The sequence below is a fragment of the Dasypus novemcinctus genome, chromosome 12, assembly GCF_030445035.2.
Source record: "Dasypus novemcinctus isolate mDasNov1 chromosome 12, mDasNov1.1.hap2, whole genome shotgun sequence".
NCBI classification, from domain to species: Eukaryota; Metazoa; Chordata; class Mammalia; order Cingulata; family Dasypodidae; genus Dasypus; species Dasypus novemcinctus.
This window is the reverse complement of record NC_080684.1, coordinates 105732009-105749967: the sequence shown is the minus strand read 5'-3', so window position 1 is coordinate 105749967 and position 17959 is coordinate 105732009. Positions and strand designations below refer to the sequence as shown.

The following is a 17959-nucleotide window of genomic DNA, read 5'->3' as shown; positions in this document are numbered from 1 at the left end:
TGTGGACTCCGGAAGGGCAGAGCTTTCAAAGGAGCGGGACTCCCACCAGGGGCAGAGACCCCACCCAGCCCTGAGACCCCACCCCTCCTCTTGCCCACAGGCCACACTGACCCTCGCTCCTTTAAAAGGGGGTGCGGGAGACGCTGCCCGGGCCCCGCCCGCGGTGACCCCGCCGGCTCCCGCGTCACCCACCCACAGGCAGTGGGTAGGGTCTTCCCCGGGGACGCCAGGAGAGCAGGCCCTGCCCACCCAAGGCCTAGAACCACCTGCCGGCGGGGGAGGCTCAAGGTCCAGGCGGCCTTCAGCAAGCCACCCCTGCCCCGTGCAAGGGGACCCGGCAGCTCCTGCCTCCCCACCCCCCCAGGCAACTGCTTTGGGGTCCAAAGGGCAGGGTCAAAGTCAGGGGCCAGGTCCCCCAAGAGGTCCAGCAACTCCCGAGGGCTCGTCCAGCTCTCCGGCCCTCTCATTAGTGGTGGGGGAGAGACCGCAAGGCCAAAGCCCAGAAAACGGAGGGCCTGTCCCCCCCAGGGGGGTTTCACAGCCCTGGAGCCCCCCAAACACCAGGCTCGGCCTGCCCGAGGACAGGGGGCCCCCGCACGGCAGTCAAGAGCTCAGGGGGAGAGCAGACAAGCTTTATTGCGCCCCTCTTCCGGTCCTCACTGCTACCCCAGGCAGAAGGTTCTAGAAGTCACAGGCAAGGCTGCTCTGCACAGGGGGTGAGGAGGGCAGGGGCGCGGCTGGGCCTGGTGGCCCGAGCCCACCCGGACTCCCGGCCCCTGGGCAGAGACGGCCTCGGGGGAGTCGGGTGGGGAGGCCAGTGGCCGGATGCCCCCTGCGCGGGGCTCACCGCGTGAGGGCGCCGCCGACCCGGGCGCCCGAGGCCGGAGCTGTGCGGTGGGCCTGGCCGAGCAGGGGTGGGGGGACTGTCCCACCAAGGTGGGCGACGCTCAAGCGACGAGGCCAGGATCCAGTAAAAAAAAACTCGCACGCACGTGGCCGCTCACACGACGCTCTGCCGGCCCCCGGGCCCCTGGAGCTCGGCGGCGCCCGAGCGGCCGTGGCGGCCGAAGTCAATGACGATGCCCCCGGGGTCGGAGTCGGCCGACTCCAGGATCTGGTCCAGCAGGGCCTCGGGGCTGGGGGCGGGCGGGGAGCCGCGGGCCGGGCCCCGCGCGGCGGCCGGGGCGGGGGCGTGCAGTCTGTCGGGCCAGGGCCCCGCGGCCGGCGGCTCGGCGAAGCCCGGCGGCTCGGGGCAGGACGTCATCTCCGACACCGAGTGCCTGCGCGCGCCCGCGCCCGCCGCGGCCTCGGCCTCCAGCTCCTCCACGGGGTTCAGCAGCGGCGTGTTGTAGCTCTTGGAGCGCACCACCGGGTTCTTGGCCAGGGCGTCCCCCGCGCGGGCGCGGCGCAGGAGGCGCTTCTCTGCGGGGGGTGGGGGGAGGCGGCGTCACCCGCGGGGCGGGGCCCTGGGGCGGCACCTCTGCCGGGGCCGCCCTCCCTCAGGCCGGGTGCCTGCTGCGAGCCCAGCTCCGCACGGAGGGCGGGTTCGGGGGAGGCGGCAAGGACGCGGGTTGTGGCCAGCCCTGGCCCCAGGCCCGCCCCACGGGGCCTGGACACGCCTCTCCTGTCCCGGCCTGGATGGGTGGAAGCAGTGCAGGGCCTGCGCCTCGAGGCACCTATACTGGGGTTTGGATCCCCCTGCAGGTACCGGCTGTGTAGCCCTGGGAAAGTTCTAGAGCCACTCCATGCCTCGGTTTCCCCTGAGGGAGGCCAACAAGCCTCAGTGTTCGCTGCAGGCAGGCGAGGATCCCCGCCTCATGGAGCGGTATGCTGGACAGGGAGGGGCCGCCCAGGTGAGCCAGTGTCAGGTGCGACCATGTGACTCGGGGCCCACCCACCTCCGGTGCCGCCTGCGGTCTCCTGGGCCCGCGGGGGGGGGGGGGGGGGGGGGGGCGCGGGGCACAAGCCAGAGCTGGGGGCCCGGCAGGGGGAGTGGAGGTCTGGAAGCCCCCTCGGTTCCAGAAGTGACGGCCAGGTGGCAGGCCAGTGGGGGGAGCATTTGGGGGCTCCGCTGGGCCGGGGACCCTTTTGGGGACTCCAAGAGGCTGGGCTGGTGGTACCAACCTCTCCCCAGGCGGAGGGGCCCTTTCTGAGCTGACAGGCCCAGCACGCAGGTGTGACATCAGCAGGCAGGGGGCCTGGAGACCCTCTAGGTGTGGGGGGCATGTCCCCAAGGCCTCAGTCTGCCCCTGTATCCGCTGGGAGGTTTGAGCACCCCAACCCGGCAGCAGCCATCCCCTCGGCCTGGGATGTCCCTTGCCCTGCACCTCAGTGGTCACTGCTGTGTCACTTGGGCACCCTGTCCTGGCATGAGCTACCCCGGGGGACCAGCTGGGGACGGTTCCTCTATTGGCTGCCCCATGCCCCCTGCCAGACCTCCACAAAGGAGGCTGGTGGCCTTGGACTCTATGGAGAGGCCACACAGTAGGGCTGGGCACACAGCAGGTGCTCAGATGGTGCTACCAGGGGGGCTGTCCACCTAATAAGAGACGCGGGCCGGCTGCTGTGGCCACGCGGGATGTGCGGGGGCACCCATGGCACCACCTACCCAGGAGGCAGGAGTGTGTGCAGGGCCCCTCGCTGGAGTAGAGGCCGTAGGTGCCCAGGTAGGGGGACACCACCTTCTGGACGAGTGTCTCCAGCCGCAGGTAGTCCTCCGTCACGCCCCGCGACTCGTGCACCCCCTGCGAGGGAGGGGGAAGGTGATGCGCCTGGACAGCGCGGCTCGGCCCCCTACCCGGGGCCGGCTTGCCTCCGAGGGCACCATGAACAGGGCACCATGAACAGCCCTCCCTCCTCTCCCTTCCCACAGCGCCTCAGCCTGGCCCCCAGCGGCGCCCACCGTGGCCCCCCCGCACCCTGGCCCTCCCTTCCCAGGTTCTCGAAGCCCCCGGCCTCTAGGTCACTCGCCTGCACCGACACCCTCTGTGGCTGCCCGCCACGCCCAGCAGCCTCCGCGGTCCTGGGAGATGACAAGGCCCCCGGGAAAGGGCCTGTGACCAGGCGGCGGCGGGGGACCCAGAGCTCTGTGCCCTGGGAGGCTGTGCCGGGTGGCGCCGGCTGACCGTGGCGACCTTGGCCTCACCACCAGCGAGGGCCAAGGTCGTTGCCCAGAGCAGCCCGCGCCCCCTGCTCGCCCGGTGGAGGGTGCGGGCAGGATGGCCTCGGGCTGGCTCCCCTGCCCGGAGCTGACCCCCAGGGCAAAGCTCACGTCCACCAGTGGCCCCAGCGCCCCCTGCAGAGTGGTGGGTTCTCCCTCAGGTTGCTGGGTGAAGGAATGACAGATGAATGAATGAATGAATGAATGAATGAACGGGAAGACGACGTTCCTCCAGGGGCTCACAGCTGGCTACGGGACAAGACGCAGAATGTTAGACCAGGTGGTGGTGGGTCTCTGCATGCCCTGGGCCTCTGCGGAGGGGGCGTGGGGGCTGAGGAGGGGTATGGGGACAGGAGGAGGGGCGTGGGGGTCTGAGGGGGGGTGTGGGGGCTGAGAAGGGGTATGGGGACTGAAGGAGGGGCGTGGGGGCCTGAGGAGGGGGTGTGGGGGCTGGAGGAGGGGCATGGGGACAGGAGGAGGGGCATGGGGACAGGAGGAGGGGCATGGGGACAGGAGGAGGGGCATGGGGGTCTGAGGGGGGGTGTGGGGGCTGAGAAGGGGTATGGGGACTGAAGGAGGGGCGTGGGGGCCTGAGGAGGGGGTGTGGGGGCCGAGGAGGGGTATGGGGACAGGAGGAGGGGGCGTGGGGGCTGGAGGAGGGCATGGGGGCCTGAGGGGGTGATGTGGGGGTCTCAGAGGGGGCCTGGGGGCCTGAAGGGGGGTGCGGGGGCCTGAGGGGGGTGCGCCCCCTGCACTGTGGGGGACAAGCCTGTGCTCAACATGGCAGTGGGTCCCATGGGCAGCGTCGTGACGGTCACCCAAGCAGACCAGCCCGCGAAGGACCGCCTGTCTCTGCAATGTTCTCTGCCCAAGGCGACCGTGACGGGCAGAGGACACCGGGGCCCCAGCGCCCCTCGGGCATGTCACGCTGGTTTCCTGGACTTTGGGTCACTTGGTTCCCACCTGTTTTCTGAAGTCCCTTCTCCCCTTTGCTCAGGGAGGAGGCGGAGACCGGGCTGGGGGCCGCCTGCGTGACCCCAGGAGGAGGGAGCCGTCAGCACCCAGGGCACCGCAACCACAGAGCCCGGGCTGGGGGCGGCGGGGGCTGCAGGAGGCGCGGCGGCCAGCAGGGGGCAGCACCGCCCAGCCGAGGACGCCACCGCGCGAGGGCGCCGAATCCCAGCCCTGAAACGGGACTTTTGCTCTCCCCTCGCCAATCCCCACACCGACCTGCCAAGCAGAGATGGGGACCAAAGGCCGTCGTGCCCTCTGGGCCCCCAGCTGCCACCTAAATCCCTCTAAACCTCACCAACTCGGGTCTCACGTCGCGTGTTTGGGTCTAAACGGGTCGCCAGGACGACCACCGCCCAGCGCCGCCCCCAGCCCTTGCCCTCCACACCCGTCGGCCGGGCGCCTCCCTGGGCTGCCTCTGCCCCCAGACCCACGCGCAGAACCCGGTTTTAAAAGGATTTCCTGGAGCGGGGCAAGCGGGGCTCTGCCCCGGGCAGGCGGGACGCTGCTTCCTGACACTGGCCCATGTCGTGTGCCGGTGTGACGACGGAATGTGCCGGCAAACTGGAAGGCGCTGTGCCTGCTGCAGGGACTGGAAGCCGGCGCTTTGCAGACATGGCCAGCGTGCAGGGGAGGTGCGCTGTCCCCAGGCTGCCGAGTGGCTGCCCTGTCCCCAGAGCGGCCCTCGCCAGTGAAGGCCGGAAACGTGGAGGCCGTCGGGGGAGGCGGCCTCCAGTCCCGGCGGCACCCAACCCAGGGTCCAAGGGCCTGGACCCTCGCCCACACTGCCAAGCCCCCGCCGCACGGGGCTCGTGTCTCCTGAACCTTGACCTTTATCCAGCTCCTGCTTCGAGACTTCTCCAGGAGTGTCCACCTTGATGAACCGGGTGGACCCAAATCCTTGTCTCCGGCTCTGTCTCTGGGGAGGCATCCTCGGGGCCTGGCAGCAACCCCTGCCCCACCACTCACCTGCAGCCTGGCCCCACCTCCCCCCACCTGCAGCCTCACCCCCGTGCACCTGTAGCCCTCCCTACCCCACTCACCTGCAGCCCGCCCCCACCCACTCACCTGCGGCCCCGCCCTGCCTCTCCTCACCTGTAGCACCAGCAGCATCTGCACGATGGCGGGTGGCACGCGGGCGTGGGCACGGGCCAGTGCGTCCTCCAGCTTCACGCTGAGGGTGATGGTGTTCCGGAAGTGCAGCAGGGCCAGCTGGCGCACCGAGGGCTCCTTGCCCTGTGGACACGGCGCTGCGTGACGCCGCGCCCCCGCCCCCCTGCCTGCTCCCCGCTCCCGCCCCGGCACCCGCAAGGCCTGCACCTGCACGGGGTAGAAGATGGCCTGGAGCATGGGCAGCACGTCGCTGAAGAAGAAGTCCCAGGTCTCGGCCAGCGAGTCCAGCAGCTTCTGTCCTGTGGGCACAGAGAGCCTGTCGCCACTGTCCCGGACGGGCCCCGGCAGACGCTGTGCGCTCAGCAGGACGCGGGGGCACCCTGCTCCCGCGGGACACGGGGGCTGAGGGCTCTGGCTCCTGGCGCCGTCCCTTAGCCGCTCCTACCCTCCCCGAGCTCGGCCGCCCCAGTTGTGAAATGGGACAGAAGCCCGGCCGGCCTCCCACAGGATGAAACGAGAACGGACCACACGGGTGCTCAGCGCCTGGTAAATGCTGCCACTTCTGTCCCCTCGCCACACGCAGGAACCCCCCCCAAACCCAACGAGACCTTCGGCTCACACCCACCCCTCACCCAACCCTCCTAATGGCCCTGCCGAGTGGTCGGGGACTCCATCTACTCAGCCTCCCTCCCACCACCCACCCACCTGTCCATCCACCCGTCCACTCGCCCACCCATCCACCTACCCACTCACCCAATTGTCCAGCCATCTGTCCACTCGCCCACCCATTCATCCGCCCACTCTCCCAACCATCCATCCACTCAGTCACCCAACTGTCCATTGTTCTGTCCACTTGCCCACCCATCCACCCAACTGTCAATCCATCCCCCCACTCATCCAACTGTCCATCCACCCGTCCACTCGCCCACCCATCCATCCACCCACTGACCCAATTGTCCATCCACCCACTGACCCAACTGTCTGTCCATCAGTCCACTCGCCCATCTGTCCACCCACCCATAATTGTCCATCCATCCGTCCACACACCCAGCTGTCTGCACGGTGCCCCACCCCCACCAGCCCATCTATCCACCTGTCCTTCTGTCCATCTGACAAGCATTTACAGAGCATCAACTGTGCCAGACCCGACGCCCGGGGCCTGGTTGAGCCCCAGCTGGCCGCAGGCCCGTCCCGTGACGGGGAAGGAGGAAACTGAACAGAAGCTGAGAGGACGGCAGGGGGCAGGGAAGAACCTGTGCCTCCAGGAGGAGGTGAGACGTGCGGTGGTCCTGTGACCCCTGGCTGGGGACCCCCCTGGGGAGCTGGGAGCTAGGCCAGCTGCAACACCTACGAGGTGTGAGAGGAGAGGAGGTGGAGAGAGCCGGGCCAGGAAGGCTTCCCGGAGGAGGCGACACGCAAGCTGGACTGGGAAGGATGAGGTTTCCAGACATGCGTGGCAACTTTGCAGAGAGCGGGCAGCGGACAAGCTCTGGGGACATCTCGACAGGCCCCAGGGCTGCCCCTCGGGGATGGGGAAAGCTGAGGCACCCCAAGGACGAAGGGTGAGCTGGCCCGGGCGTGTGGTCCTGAGCTCTCTGCTGTCTGGGGGACGCCGCCCGGAAGGCCGACTGGCCACCGGCCGGAGGAAAGCTGGGCGTCGTGGGTGTCTGTGAGCTGAGCGGGAAGCATCTGCTCAACGGAAGCTGCACCCTGGCCCGGGGCCCAGAACCGCGCGCCTCGGGCCTGGGGCCCACCCATATTGCCACAGCAACGTGAGGCCAGACGAGGACCTCGGCTGCTTTCCCCCACCCCGGGCTGCCCCCCACCCAGTCTGTGTAGGTGCGAGGGCCCGCTCAGCCTGTCTCCCCCCCCCATGTGCCGCGCCTGTGGCTCCGCGCCTGGCTCCTCGCCAAGGGAGGCCCACACCTGGCCCGCGGGCGGCGGGAATGCTGGGGACAGGCGAGCGGCCGCCTGAGGGGACCTTCGCACAAAGGCCTCTTCGGGGAGGGCGGCTGCAGGGGGGCTCTGGGCAGGGGGGCTCTGGGCGCGGGCCAGGCCCGGGCCCTGCTGCGCAGCCCTGCTCCAGCCCCCGGGCCGGAAACGCCGGCAGAGCGGAGGCTGTAAAAGTCCCAACTGCGGCGCCGGCGGGAGCACGTGCCGGCCGGGGGCAGGGGGCCAGCTGTCCCCACTCCGCTGGGGCCTGGGACAGCCCTGGGTGATGCCCAGCTCTGCTCCCCGCCGCGGGGGCTCGCGGGGGACGCCCGACCCGCACCTCAGTGTCATCCTCCGTGAAACGCGTCCCATGACAAGCGTGGCTGCCGGCACCAAGTCGTCACGTCTCCCTGTGAGCCCACGTCCCGGCCCACGCCCAGGAAATGGCGGAGGCCCACGTCCCCCCGCCTGGCCAGGAGGCCGCGTCGCCATGCTGGGCCTTGCCCTGGAAGGGGTCGCTGTCCACTTGGCCTCAGGCAACAGGGGGTGGAGAAGCTGCAGAGGCGCCCGGGAGGGAGCCCCCGCACCCTCAAGGCCAACCTCTGCGCATCCCGTTTCCACGACCGGCTCTGCCTCCACCCGCTCCCTGCAGAGCCGCACGGAGGCTGTGAGGCCCCTGGGAGAAGCCTGAAGCCGAGGGCGCTCGCTGGCACCCAAAGGTGGGGAGGCGCCCAGGCCACACTCGAGGGTGTGGGGTGGTCTGAAGGGGGCTGGGTGTTAACAGGCTGCTCTGGAGGCCCTCAAGGGCTGCCTCTTCCGTGCAGCCCTCCTTGATGCCAAGGTGAAGTTAACTCTCTCTCCTCCAGGGTTTCCCTTCACCGTGTCATTTGTCATTCTCTCCACCGTCCTGTGGTCCCTGTCCCCACGGCCTGGGAGCCTCTCCAGGAAGGGCCTGGGTCTCCTCCATCTCGGGGTCGTGTAGCAGCCCAGGGCCTGGCACGAGGTGGGCCACCCATAAATCCAGGCCGAGCAGGTGAGCGGAGCCTGCCCGACCCCACGGCGCCAAGGAGGGGACGCTGAGCCAGCAGGGAGGCATGCCTGGGGCTGGACGCGAACCGGACCCCCGGGTGCGGCTGTCCCGTGCTGCCCTCTGCACCCTGTCAGGCGGCACGCCCTGCTGGGTGGCTAGGCGGCCACAGCCACTGCGGGCAGAGCTTGTCTAGGCCACACAAAGCTGCCCTTCTCCAGCAAGCCCAGAGCCCCTGGCGGGAGCCGGTGGGGGACAGAAGGCGTAGGCAGGGCCGGAATGTGCCGAGTCAGGCGCGGGCGGGTGGCCTCTGCCAGGCGCCAAGCCCTCACTGCCGCCCCGCCTGGCCCGTGTGCTCCTCCAAGCCAGCCCCGACCCCCGGCCACTGCGACCTCCCTACCCCCAGCGCTCAGGGCCCTTCTCTGTCCCGTGCCTCTGCCGGCCCGCCTGCTGGATGCAGCGGAGGCTGGGACGGAGCGTGGACGTGGCTCTGAGCCCACGGACTCACGCTGGAACATCCCGGGACCTTCTCCAGCCTTGGTTTCCTCCTCTGTGCACGGGCTACCACCCCCTCTTCACAGGGTCAGAGCAGGCACGCGGGGAGGAAGAGGAAGGAGGAAGCCTACCCCACCAGGTGATGCAGCGTGGCCTGGGCAAGGCACTTAACCGCCCCGTGCCTCGGTTTCCCTGTACGGCGACAACGGCACCTCCTTCAGGGAGCAAATGTAAAGCAGTCAGAGTACTCTGGCACGCAGCAGGCGCTCCTGGTGGCACGTGGCACACAGTAAGTGCTGCAGACGCATGGACGTGAATCTGGCACAGGGCCCGGAACACAGTAGGCCTGTAGCTAAGAGTGTGGGTGAGCACAGGAACCTTCTGGAATGTGATCTCTCTGGGCTGCCCCGCTCCAGTAAGGGGCCTCAAGCCCCTCGGACACTGGGAGCCCTGGGGTGCCAGGTCAGCGAGGGCTCGGGCGGGGGGCAGGCCCTGACCTGCTGAGGCTCGAGCCAGACAGGGGGGCCAGCTGGGGCCTCCCGGGCCTCTAAGGGCAAAGGGCGCATGCTGAGCCGGGCGGACTCTGCTCAAACCCCGCCTCTGCCCCTCCCTGCGGCGTCAACAGGTCACAGTCATCACCGCCACGGACCCACAGCCTCACGGGGTGGGCGGGAGCAGCGCCAAGGCCCCCAGCCCCAGACCCCCGGGGCAGCGGCTCCCTCGCAGGCCACGGCTCCCCGTCTCGGCCCCGCTGCCCTCGGCCGCCCGGACCAAGCTCCTGCCCGGCCTCTCTGGCCCTTGGTGTTATGACTCAACAAGGCAGCCGGAGCGGCCAGCTGAGGACACGGTGAGCCGGGCCGCCACCGCCCGGCCTCGGTGACACCTCAGAGCCTGCATCTGGCTCGCCCTGGACGCGGAGGCGCTCGAAGGGGTCCTGGGGTCCGAAAGGCTCCCAGGGGGCGCCCGTGGGGTCAAAACAACGCCTTATTCTGAGTGTGCGGTGGAGTTTCCCAGCGGCTGCGCGTGTGCGGCGTGGGATGTTCTTGCTCTGACGGCCGGTGGAACGCATGCTGGTGTATTCCCGGGTTCTAGGATTTCCTAAGGCAAGGGTTTTACTGCCCGGCTGGTAAACCCAATATCATGCGATGGGTTGGCTTACACAACGGGGCTGTCCCGGCTCCTGGTTTACAGGCTGGACGGGCAAAATCGAGCGTGGGCTGGCGTTCTGGGGCTGCTGCGGCCACCCCAGGTTCTGGGCTTTTCTGCCCCCGGGGCAGCGCACAGGGCAGGTGCTGCGTCCTCCACGGTTCTCGCTGACTCGCAGCTGCTCCGGCTCCCTGGGCCTTCTCTCCCGACTTCCACGCTGCTCACAGAGGACGCTGGGAACCGGGATCAGGGCCCCACCTGACGCACTTGGGCCACACCCTACCACCTTGAAGCGACCTTCTCGACAATGGGTCCACACCCCCCAGGGCGCCAGCCAAGGCCGCATCCCACCCGGGTTAACGACTCGGGTCACCACCGCGAGCTGCCTGGGGACCGCAACACTTTTAAGCACACACTGGGCTCCCGAGACCCAAACATCCGGAACTGCTGCTCGAACCCGCTGGCCAGCGCCGTTTGCAGAGCTTCCTGCAACCAGCTGCCGATACACGTGCGGGGGCCATGCTCGGGCCAGAGGTCGCCCCGTTCCCTGCGACGTCAGTTCCGGAACCTGTCCCCGCACGGCCCCAGGGGCTGGCCTGGCCTGGCTTCCGTGTCCAGGCTTGGCTCTCCAGCATACCCGGGACTCTGAGCTCTCTGTTTTCAGCTCGCTTTGCCAGATCTGCCTTCTGTTGCTTGCGACCAGAGAACCCCGACAGGCGCACCCCAGCGCAGGAACGAGGCTCCCCGGTACCCACTGGCCCCCGGCCTTTGCTGCTGCCCTGTCCGAGGCAGAGGCACTGTCCAGCCAGCAAACCCTTCCGGAAACGCGGCTCCTTCCACCCATGGCCCCCGGACTCTTCCTTCCTCCCCGTTATGAGCCGCAGGGCAACCCCTGCCCTGGACCAACTCTCCTTGGGGCCCTCCCAGGCGGCTGGGGCAGGATTCGCCTGGGCCGAGACCCCCGCCGGGCAGCCAGGTGGCGCAGGGGCTCTCGCCGCCACCTTGCCGTCCTCCTGGGCTCCGACGCGCCCCCAACAAGCTCCCTCCCGAGCACAAGTGCCAGCCCTCCGGACTGGACAGCCACCCCCCGCAGGGCCCCGCAGGCACATCGCCTGGCGCGGCCCCCGCCCCGGGCACCCTCTCACCCTCGTAGAAGCGGATCTTGTCGCGCAGAATCACCATGCCTTTCGTCAGCAGCTGGTTCTGAAACGCAGACGTGGGCGCTCGTCAGGGCCTCTGCAGGCGCCCGGGCTGCGTGGGGGGCAGGGCTTCCAGGAGGCCCAGAGAAGGGAGAGGCTGGCCCGAGGACCTCGGCCTGCCCTGGAGGACACCGACAACTCACCCCGTCTGTGGGGCCAGGGGTCGGGAGGCGCTGCAGGGACATCCCCCGAGAAGGGGCTGAGCTCGGGCTGCCGGGCTGCCCGGGCCTCCCATACAGGAGAGCGGGCTTCGGCACGTGGGCCCGATGAACGGAGGCCTGGCCCGCTGGCACCCGGCCTGACCGCGGCTCGCCCAGCACGGAGCCTGTGCGCACAGGCGGAGCCACGCGGCCCCCGTGACAGCCAAAAGGCGGAGACAACTCCAGCGTCCAGGGACAGAAAAACGGACAACAAAACGTGGCCGGTGCAGGCAACAGAATGTTATTCAGCCGTGAAAAAGGAACGACGTGCTGAATCGGGACAACGCGGCGCTGGCCACGAAGCCTCGGACACTGCCAACGCCGTGGATCCGAAACGTCCAGAGCCAGCAAGTCCACAGGGGTCCGGGGCTGCCAGCACCTGGGGGAGGCGGGGATGGGGCCTGGGGTTTTGTTTTTGGGGTGAGAAAACATTCTAGGAGGAGGCAGCGAAGACGGTGGCGCAACTCTGTGAAGACATCTTAGACCGGTGAGCTTTTTGGTATGTGAAATACAGCTACAAAGCTGTTGCCTGAAAATGAACCGACGTGAAACCAGGCGGTGGGGGGCCCGCGGGCTCGTCCCTCCCCCACCCTGGCAGGGTGGGCGGCTCGCTCGGCCTGGACCCCCTGCCCCGTGGAGCCCGAGAGGTCATCCTTTAAGCTTGACAGTCCCCGTGGCCAGACGGGGAAACCGAGCCACAGCGGGGCGGAGTCCTCCGGGCCCGGGCGGCCGGCCGTGGGGCTGGTGGTCTGTCACTGCGGCCGCGGGCCCCGCCCCTCCGGCGGCTCAGGACGCAAACCCCGCTGTGCCAGGGCTGAGGGCACCCACCTGCAGGTACTCGGTGAAGAAGGACCCCAGCTCCGTCTTCAGCAGCTGCCTGTGGGGGGCGGAGAGCGGGAGTAGGCCGCACGGCCGAAGGTGGGGGGGCACGCCCGTGGCCCAGGACGCCCGGCCCCCCTCCCAGTCAACAGAGAAGGCCACGGGGGCTCCCGGGGCAGGGGAGGGGCCCTGCGCCTCACGGCTTTCTTGGGGAGCAGCCAGCTCAGCCCCTTCTCCACCTGCCAAAACCCCAGGCCCAGGGGGCACCCCACAGCGCTCTCTGCCCCCACCCCTCTCTACGTGCGTTTCCTCCCTTACTGCACCCTAGAGAATCCTGGGTAGTCTTCACCCACCCAGGGCAGGCACTGCAGCTCCCCCTTTACAGGTGAAGCAAGAATGGCTCAGAGAGATCAAGTGACTTGCCTAAGGCCACACAGGACAGGTGGGAGTTGGGATCTGAACCACATCCTTTGCACTTGAAGCTGGGAACCCTCCTCCCCACCCCCGCTGCACCCCTTCCCCACCTCTGCTGCACTCCTCCTGGGGCTGGGAGAACAGTGTCCATTCTCTTCCACGCCAGGCACAGATCAAAAACATGTGGGCCTTACCCGTGTTGAGACCCAGGATGCCTCACTAACAGTCTTTACGTTCTCAGCCAAATAGGTCAGAAACCTTCGTTTTCAGGCTGCTATTCCCATCAGGAAAAATGTCGAACCAACTTGGAATCAGGCAGGTCTCACTTTGCAAGGCCCCAATACAACCAAGTTTCGGTTTCTGTGGGTTCATTAAATAACGTCATTCCCTCACCAGGTTCAAATTCCAGGCTCCACGGCACGTAACTGAAAGTAAAAGCACCAACTGGCCAATCGCTAAGTGCATAACAGGCACAGCAGCACCAGTGACCAATCACGCGGCTTTCTTCAAGCTCACACTGACTGGTTGTTGCACATGTCACTCAGTTCCCGCACAGACAGCAAAGCGTGTAGCCGTGCCACTTCCTCACCTCCCAGTGATAAACCACACAACGTTTTACAAAAATGGACAATCACGGAGGAACCTGCCAAACGATCAAAGTGCAGCGAAAAAACAAAAGCAGTATTGTACCAAACAGCTGTGAGTGGGCAAAGTGCTCAAGCTACTCTTTGATAAACTTTTACAGAGAAATGAAAAACATCCCAACGTTTCTAATGTTTTAGCTGTGTGTTAAGTCTACTTCCCTATACATTAAAAAAAAAAAGATTTATTTTTTATTTATTCCTCTCCACTTCCCAACCCAACCCCCGTTGCCTGTTCTCTGTGGCCATTCACTGTGTTTTCTTGTGTCTTCTTGTATTCTTGACAGTGGCACCTGGAATCTGTGTCTTGTTTTGTTGCGTCATCTTGTTGCATCAGCTCTCCATGTGTGCGGCACCACTGCTGGGCAGGCTGCACTTTCTTTTGCGCTGGGCGGCTCTCCTTACAGGGCGCACTCCTTGTGCGTGGGGCACCCCTACGTGGGGGACACCCCTGCGTGGCAGGGCACTCCTTGCGCACATCAGCACTGCGTATGGGCCAGCTCCACACAGGTCAGGAGACCCGGGGTTTGAACCCTGAACCTCCCATGCGGTAGGTGGATGCCCTATCCATTGAGCCAAATCCGCTTCCCATACTTCCCTATACATTTTAACCCACACAGAGAGGTTTTCCTGTTTGGCAAAAATTTGACAAAAATTGTATGTAACTTTGCCCACCGATTGTTAAGATCGCCTTGCCTGGTTTCCATTTGCCTGGTCACTTTCAAGGTCCTGGCCTGCGCGGCCAAGCCAGGTCTGCACGTTTTTTTCAAAAGCAGCGCACTGAAGAAAAAGCCCAAATATGGCTTGTTCTCGGCGGGACCCACTTCCTCCCCGTGGTGCCCCGGCAGCCGGAGGGCGACGAAGCCATCCTCTCCTGCCTCCAGCCGGCTCTCTCAGCCTCGAGCTGGGGGTGGCGGCGGCAGTAAATTTCCATTCCCCACAGTCAGCACAAGGGTGCTCTGGCCCTCAGAGGTCCTTCGGGGACAGCTACACTTTACCCTGGCCAGGCTGCAAGCTGGACCCTAGGTCAGGACTGGCTGCCCTTGCCAACCCCCACCAACCCCATGGGGAAGGGGTCCTGGGAACAAAAGGAAGCCAAGGTCAGGGGGCCTGGACAGAGGGAACCAGCACGCTGGAGGGTACGGGGGTGACGTGCTGACCTGGGGAAAAGACGGGGCCCCATCAGCCCTCCAAGGTCAGACCCCACCCAGGAGGCCCTTGACCAACTCTGGCTCCCCCCTGGGACCAGCCACCTGGATCTTCAAAGCTTTAAGTTGGGATGCGACCCCTAGGAACAGGACAAAGCCATGTGGTCCTTCAAGGACCATCATGACCTTGACTTCCGTGGAGACCGGGCATAGGGTCCACCTCAAGGTCACCACGTGGGTAGGGCCGGAGAGCAAGGGCAAAGGGCAAGAAGGGATGGTCCCTCTGAAGGTCCAAAGCTGGGCCTGGTGTGGTCCCGCAGTGAGGTCAGGGGCCGCGGGCCAGTCCCGGTGCTGGCCGCCACACCACAGGACCGTGGACAAGACTCCTCCCCCGTCAGATCGCAGACCCTCACCCGTGGCCTGAGATGCGCTTGTACACGGAGGAGGAGCGTCCGGGGGGGCGTCAAATGAGACCATGGCTATGCCTGGGGCGGTGGCCGGTGCACGGCACCGCCTTACCCGGCCCGCCCGCAGCGTGCCCAGGATGAGGGGACGTGGGCAGGGAGGCAGGTCTCAAGGGGATGGACGCAGGAACGAGGGAACGAATGAAGGAGCCGTCAGGGCCGGCAGACCCTCTGGCCCCTCTGGCTGGACAGCTGGGAGCAGGTGCAGTCCAGCCCGCCCAGAGCTGGCTGCCCTGGACCTCGGCGGACGTCAGGGCCTTGATAGGCAGCAGCTCACCGAAAGCCCCGGCGCGCCCCTGCTCTGCCTTGGCACTGTGCCGGCCCTTGGGCGGGAGCGAGGGGCCCGAGCTGGGCCTCACCCGACTCGCGCCGCTCTCCCAGCCACCGGCCCGGAGAATGAACACCTTCTGGTAGAAGGGAGGCCCCCCGCAGCCCCCGGGGGGCCCAGGAAGTGGCTTCAGATCTGTGCTCAGCCGGCCCAGGCCTTCTGGCTGGGAATCCCGTCGACGGCTCCGATCATGCTCTGAAGCTCACGCACAACAGGTGGCACTTGCGTCTGCTACACAGACGCGCGGTAATCCCACCCAGGGGCCGCAGCGCCCTGGCATCCCTTCCTGGGAGACGCAAGTTCCCTGCCACGAACACCCACGTACCAGGCAGGGGCGCGCAGCACACACGAGCCCCAACCACGCACAGCCCCGCAAGGTGGGGGCCACCCTCACTCGACGCGTGGGGAAACTGAGGCTCTGGGATGGCCAGTGATGAGGTCACAGGCCGGGCGGGACCCCACCGCTGCTCCTAAACCACGTGGATTAAACACAGGCATCGATCCCAGGCCTTTACGGAGGCGGCCCAGCACAGCCGGGGACAGCTGGGCGTTACAAGAAACTAGAGTGGGGGGACAGAAGGTATCTGGACGCTGATCTGGAGAGACTGCGACAAAAGGGGTGCCTGCTCAGGGTAAAACCGCGGGCTTCTGAGGCTCCAGCTGGAAGCTGTGGGAAGGCGAGACCCCTCCCAGTTCCAGCATTCCCAAGCCCCGTGCTCCCCAAACGTGTGTTCCCTGAGCCTCATGTTCCCTGATCGCCGCATTCCCTGTAACCCACACTCCCCAAGCCCGCGCACCCCGAACCCAGCACTCCCCAAACTCCCGCATTCCCCTGGCCCTCCCGTCTCGGACAAACTCTGAGAGAGAGAGGCGCCCGAGGAGTGCAGGGTAAATTTTCTGGTCCCCTTTTTTTGAGCTTGGAGGAGCATATCAGCTGGCTTGGGGCGAGGCTAGGAAGACAGAGGAGAGGGAAATCTGCTGAGAGCGAGATTTAACTCAACGCCCTGGGATGGGGAAACTTGCACTGGGGGAAGGTGGAGTCAGACAATTAACTAGCTTCCCCTAGCACGCCTAAGGGAGGGGGACAGGCGGACGTGCTTTGCAGGCTTCCAAGAGCACATTTAGGGTTGCTGGCAAAGGGTGGGTGCTCTCCCTCAAGAAACTAAGAGTCCCTATTTTCTGTGGTGAGTTGGTTCACCAGGGACCCATCATCTCCTCTGGCAGCCCTCACACAGCCTTCCTGCTGCCCTGGGAGAGAGGAAGTTAGGAAGGGAGAGAAGGGAAAGGACAGAGTCCTAAGCAGTTTATCCAACTGCAAAGAGGGGTCCCTGCCTGAGGCCTTGTCTGGTCTTTTTTGTTGGTTTGTTTTTTTTGTTTTTCCTTCCTCTTTAACCCCCACAGTCTTCCCTCCCCCCCTTTTTTCTATTAGGTGCTGCAGGCAGTGTTTCTTATTTGCTGTGCTTCCTCATCCTCAATTTCCTCTTTTTTGTGTGCACTGATTTTGGCTACCAATGCTACCCCCTTTTCTTTACATCTTTCTATCTTGCATCGTCTATTGATTTTCTTACATTCCACGTCTCTTTTAGCCCCCAATTTTTCTGACTTTCTATTTCTAAACTTCTATTCTGTTTCTATCATTTATTCACTCTATGTTATTGTCCTTTCTTTTCTCTTTCCCTCTCTCCTGACCACACTAGCCTTTTAATTCATACTACATTTTTTCCCATAATCAGTTTACCATATCATTGTAGATACTCCACTCTTTTTATTGTTATAACTCTACACAGCTTACATTAGTTTAATATCCATTCTCCTAGGTCTCACATGGTTCTTCTGCTAACATTTACTATCAATACTACTATTAAACTCTTTCTTTTCTTACCCCCTTTGCTTCCCCTTGCCCTAATATTTTCCTTCAAGGGAACTTAGACAACAACAAGGAAATAGAATAAGAGCAACAAAGCGTCAAAGAGAAGACTTAATACGCACACAAAAACAACACCTAAATAAACCCCGAGACTAGATGGAGAAGCTAATCAACCGAATAAACCCATCAAGATAAAATGATGACCAGACAGCAACAAAAAATTACAAACCATAGCAATAATCAGGAAAACATGGCCCAATCCAATGAACAAACTAAAACCCAGGAAGAGGAGCAGAACATTGAACTACTAATCAAAGCTGTCAAAACATACATCATAAATCAATTTAATGAAGTGACGGAAGAGATTAAGGGTATTAAGAAAACACTTGGAGAACATACAGAAGAAACTGTAAACATGCACAGAAAGATAATGGATATGATGGGGATGAACAGCACAATCCAAGAAATCAAAAATACACTCTCAGCAAATAGCAGAGGAAAGAATTAGTGATGTGGAAGACAGTACCCCTGAAATCAAACACATAGAATTGATCGATAAAAAGATAGAAAAAATCCAGCAGGGACTTAGGGACTTGAACGACAACACAAAATGCACAAACATACGCATTATAGGCATCCCAGAAGGAGAAGAGAAGGGAAAGGGGACAGAAGGGGTGTTGGAGGAAACAATGGCTGAAAACTTCCCAAACCTATTGAGGGAGATGCCTGTACATGTCCAGGAAGCACAACGCACCCCAAACAGCGTAAATCCCAACAGGCCTATCCCATGACATATACTCGTCAAATTATCTAACACTTAAGACAAAGAGAAAATACTGAAAGCAGCAAGAAAAAAACAGAACCATCACAAACAAGGGAGGCTCCATAAGATTAAGTGCTGATCTCTCATCTGAAACCATGGAGGCAGTGGTATGACATAGTCAAGGCACCAAAAGAAAAAAACTTCCAGCCAAGATTACTCTATCCAGCAAAGC

At 64.1% G+C, this 17959-nt stretch overlaps 1 protein-coding gene across 3 annotated transcripts in view; it reads right to left on the bottom strand.

The window, feature by feature from the left end:
• Positions 1-616: 616 nt before the first annotated feature.
• PRR5 (proline rich 5) overlaps positions 617-17959 on the bottom strand; it is a 35748-nt gene continuing 18405 nt past the window's right edge. The window contains exons 3-9 of one of the 3 annotated variants that reach the window (XM_058308918.2): positions 12112-12160; positions 11030-11087; positions 5492-5583; positions 5267-5407; positions 2971-3325; positions 2609-2744; positions 617-1422 (exon numbers count right to left, since the gene is read on the bottom strand). In XM_058308918.2, coding sequence (XP_058164901.1) covers positions 1071-1422; positions 2609-2744; positions 2971-3325; positions 5267-5407; positions 5492-5583; positions 11030-11087; positions 12112-12160 — 1183 coding nt within the window. In that variant the 3' untranslated portion in view covers positions 617-1070. The remainder of the gene's footprint in view (positions 1423-2608; positions 2745-2970; positions 3326-5266; positions 5408-5491; positions 5584-11029; positions 11088-12111; positions 12161-17959) is intronic. The other 2 variants (XM_058308919.2, XM_058308920.2) reach the window with 2 other exon arrangements.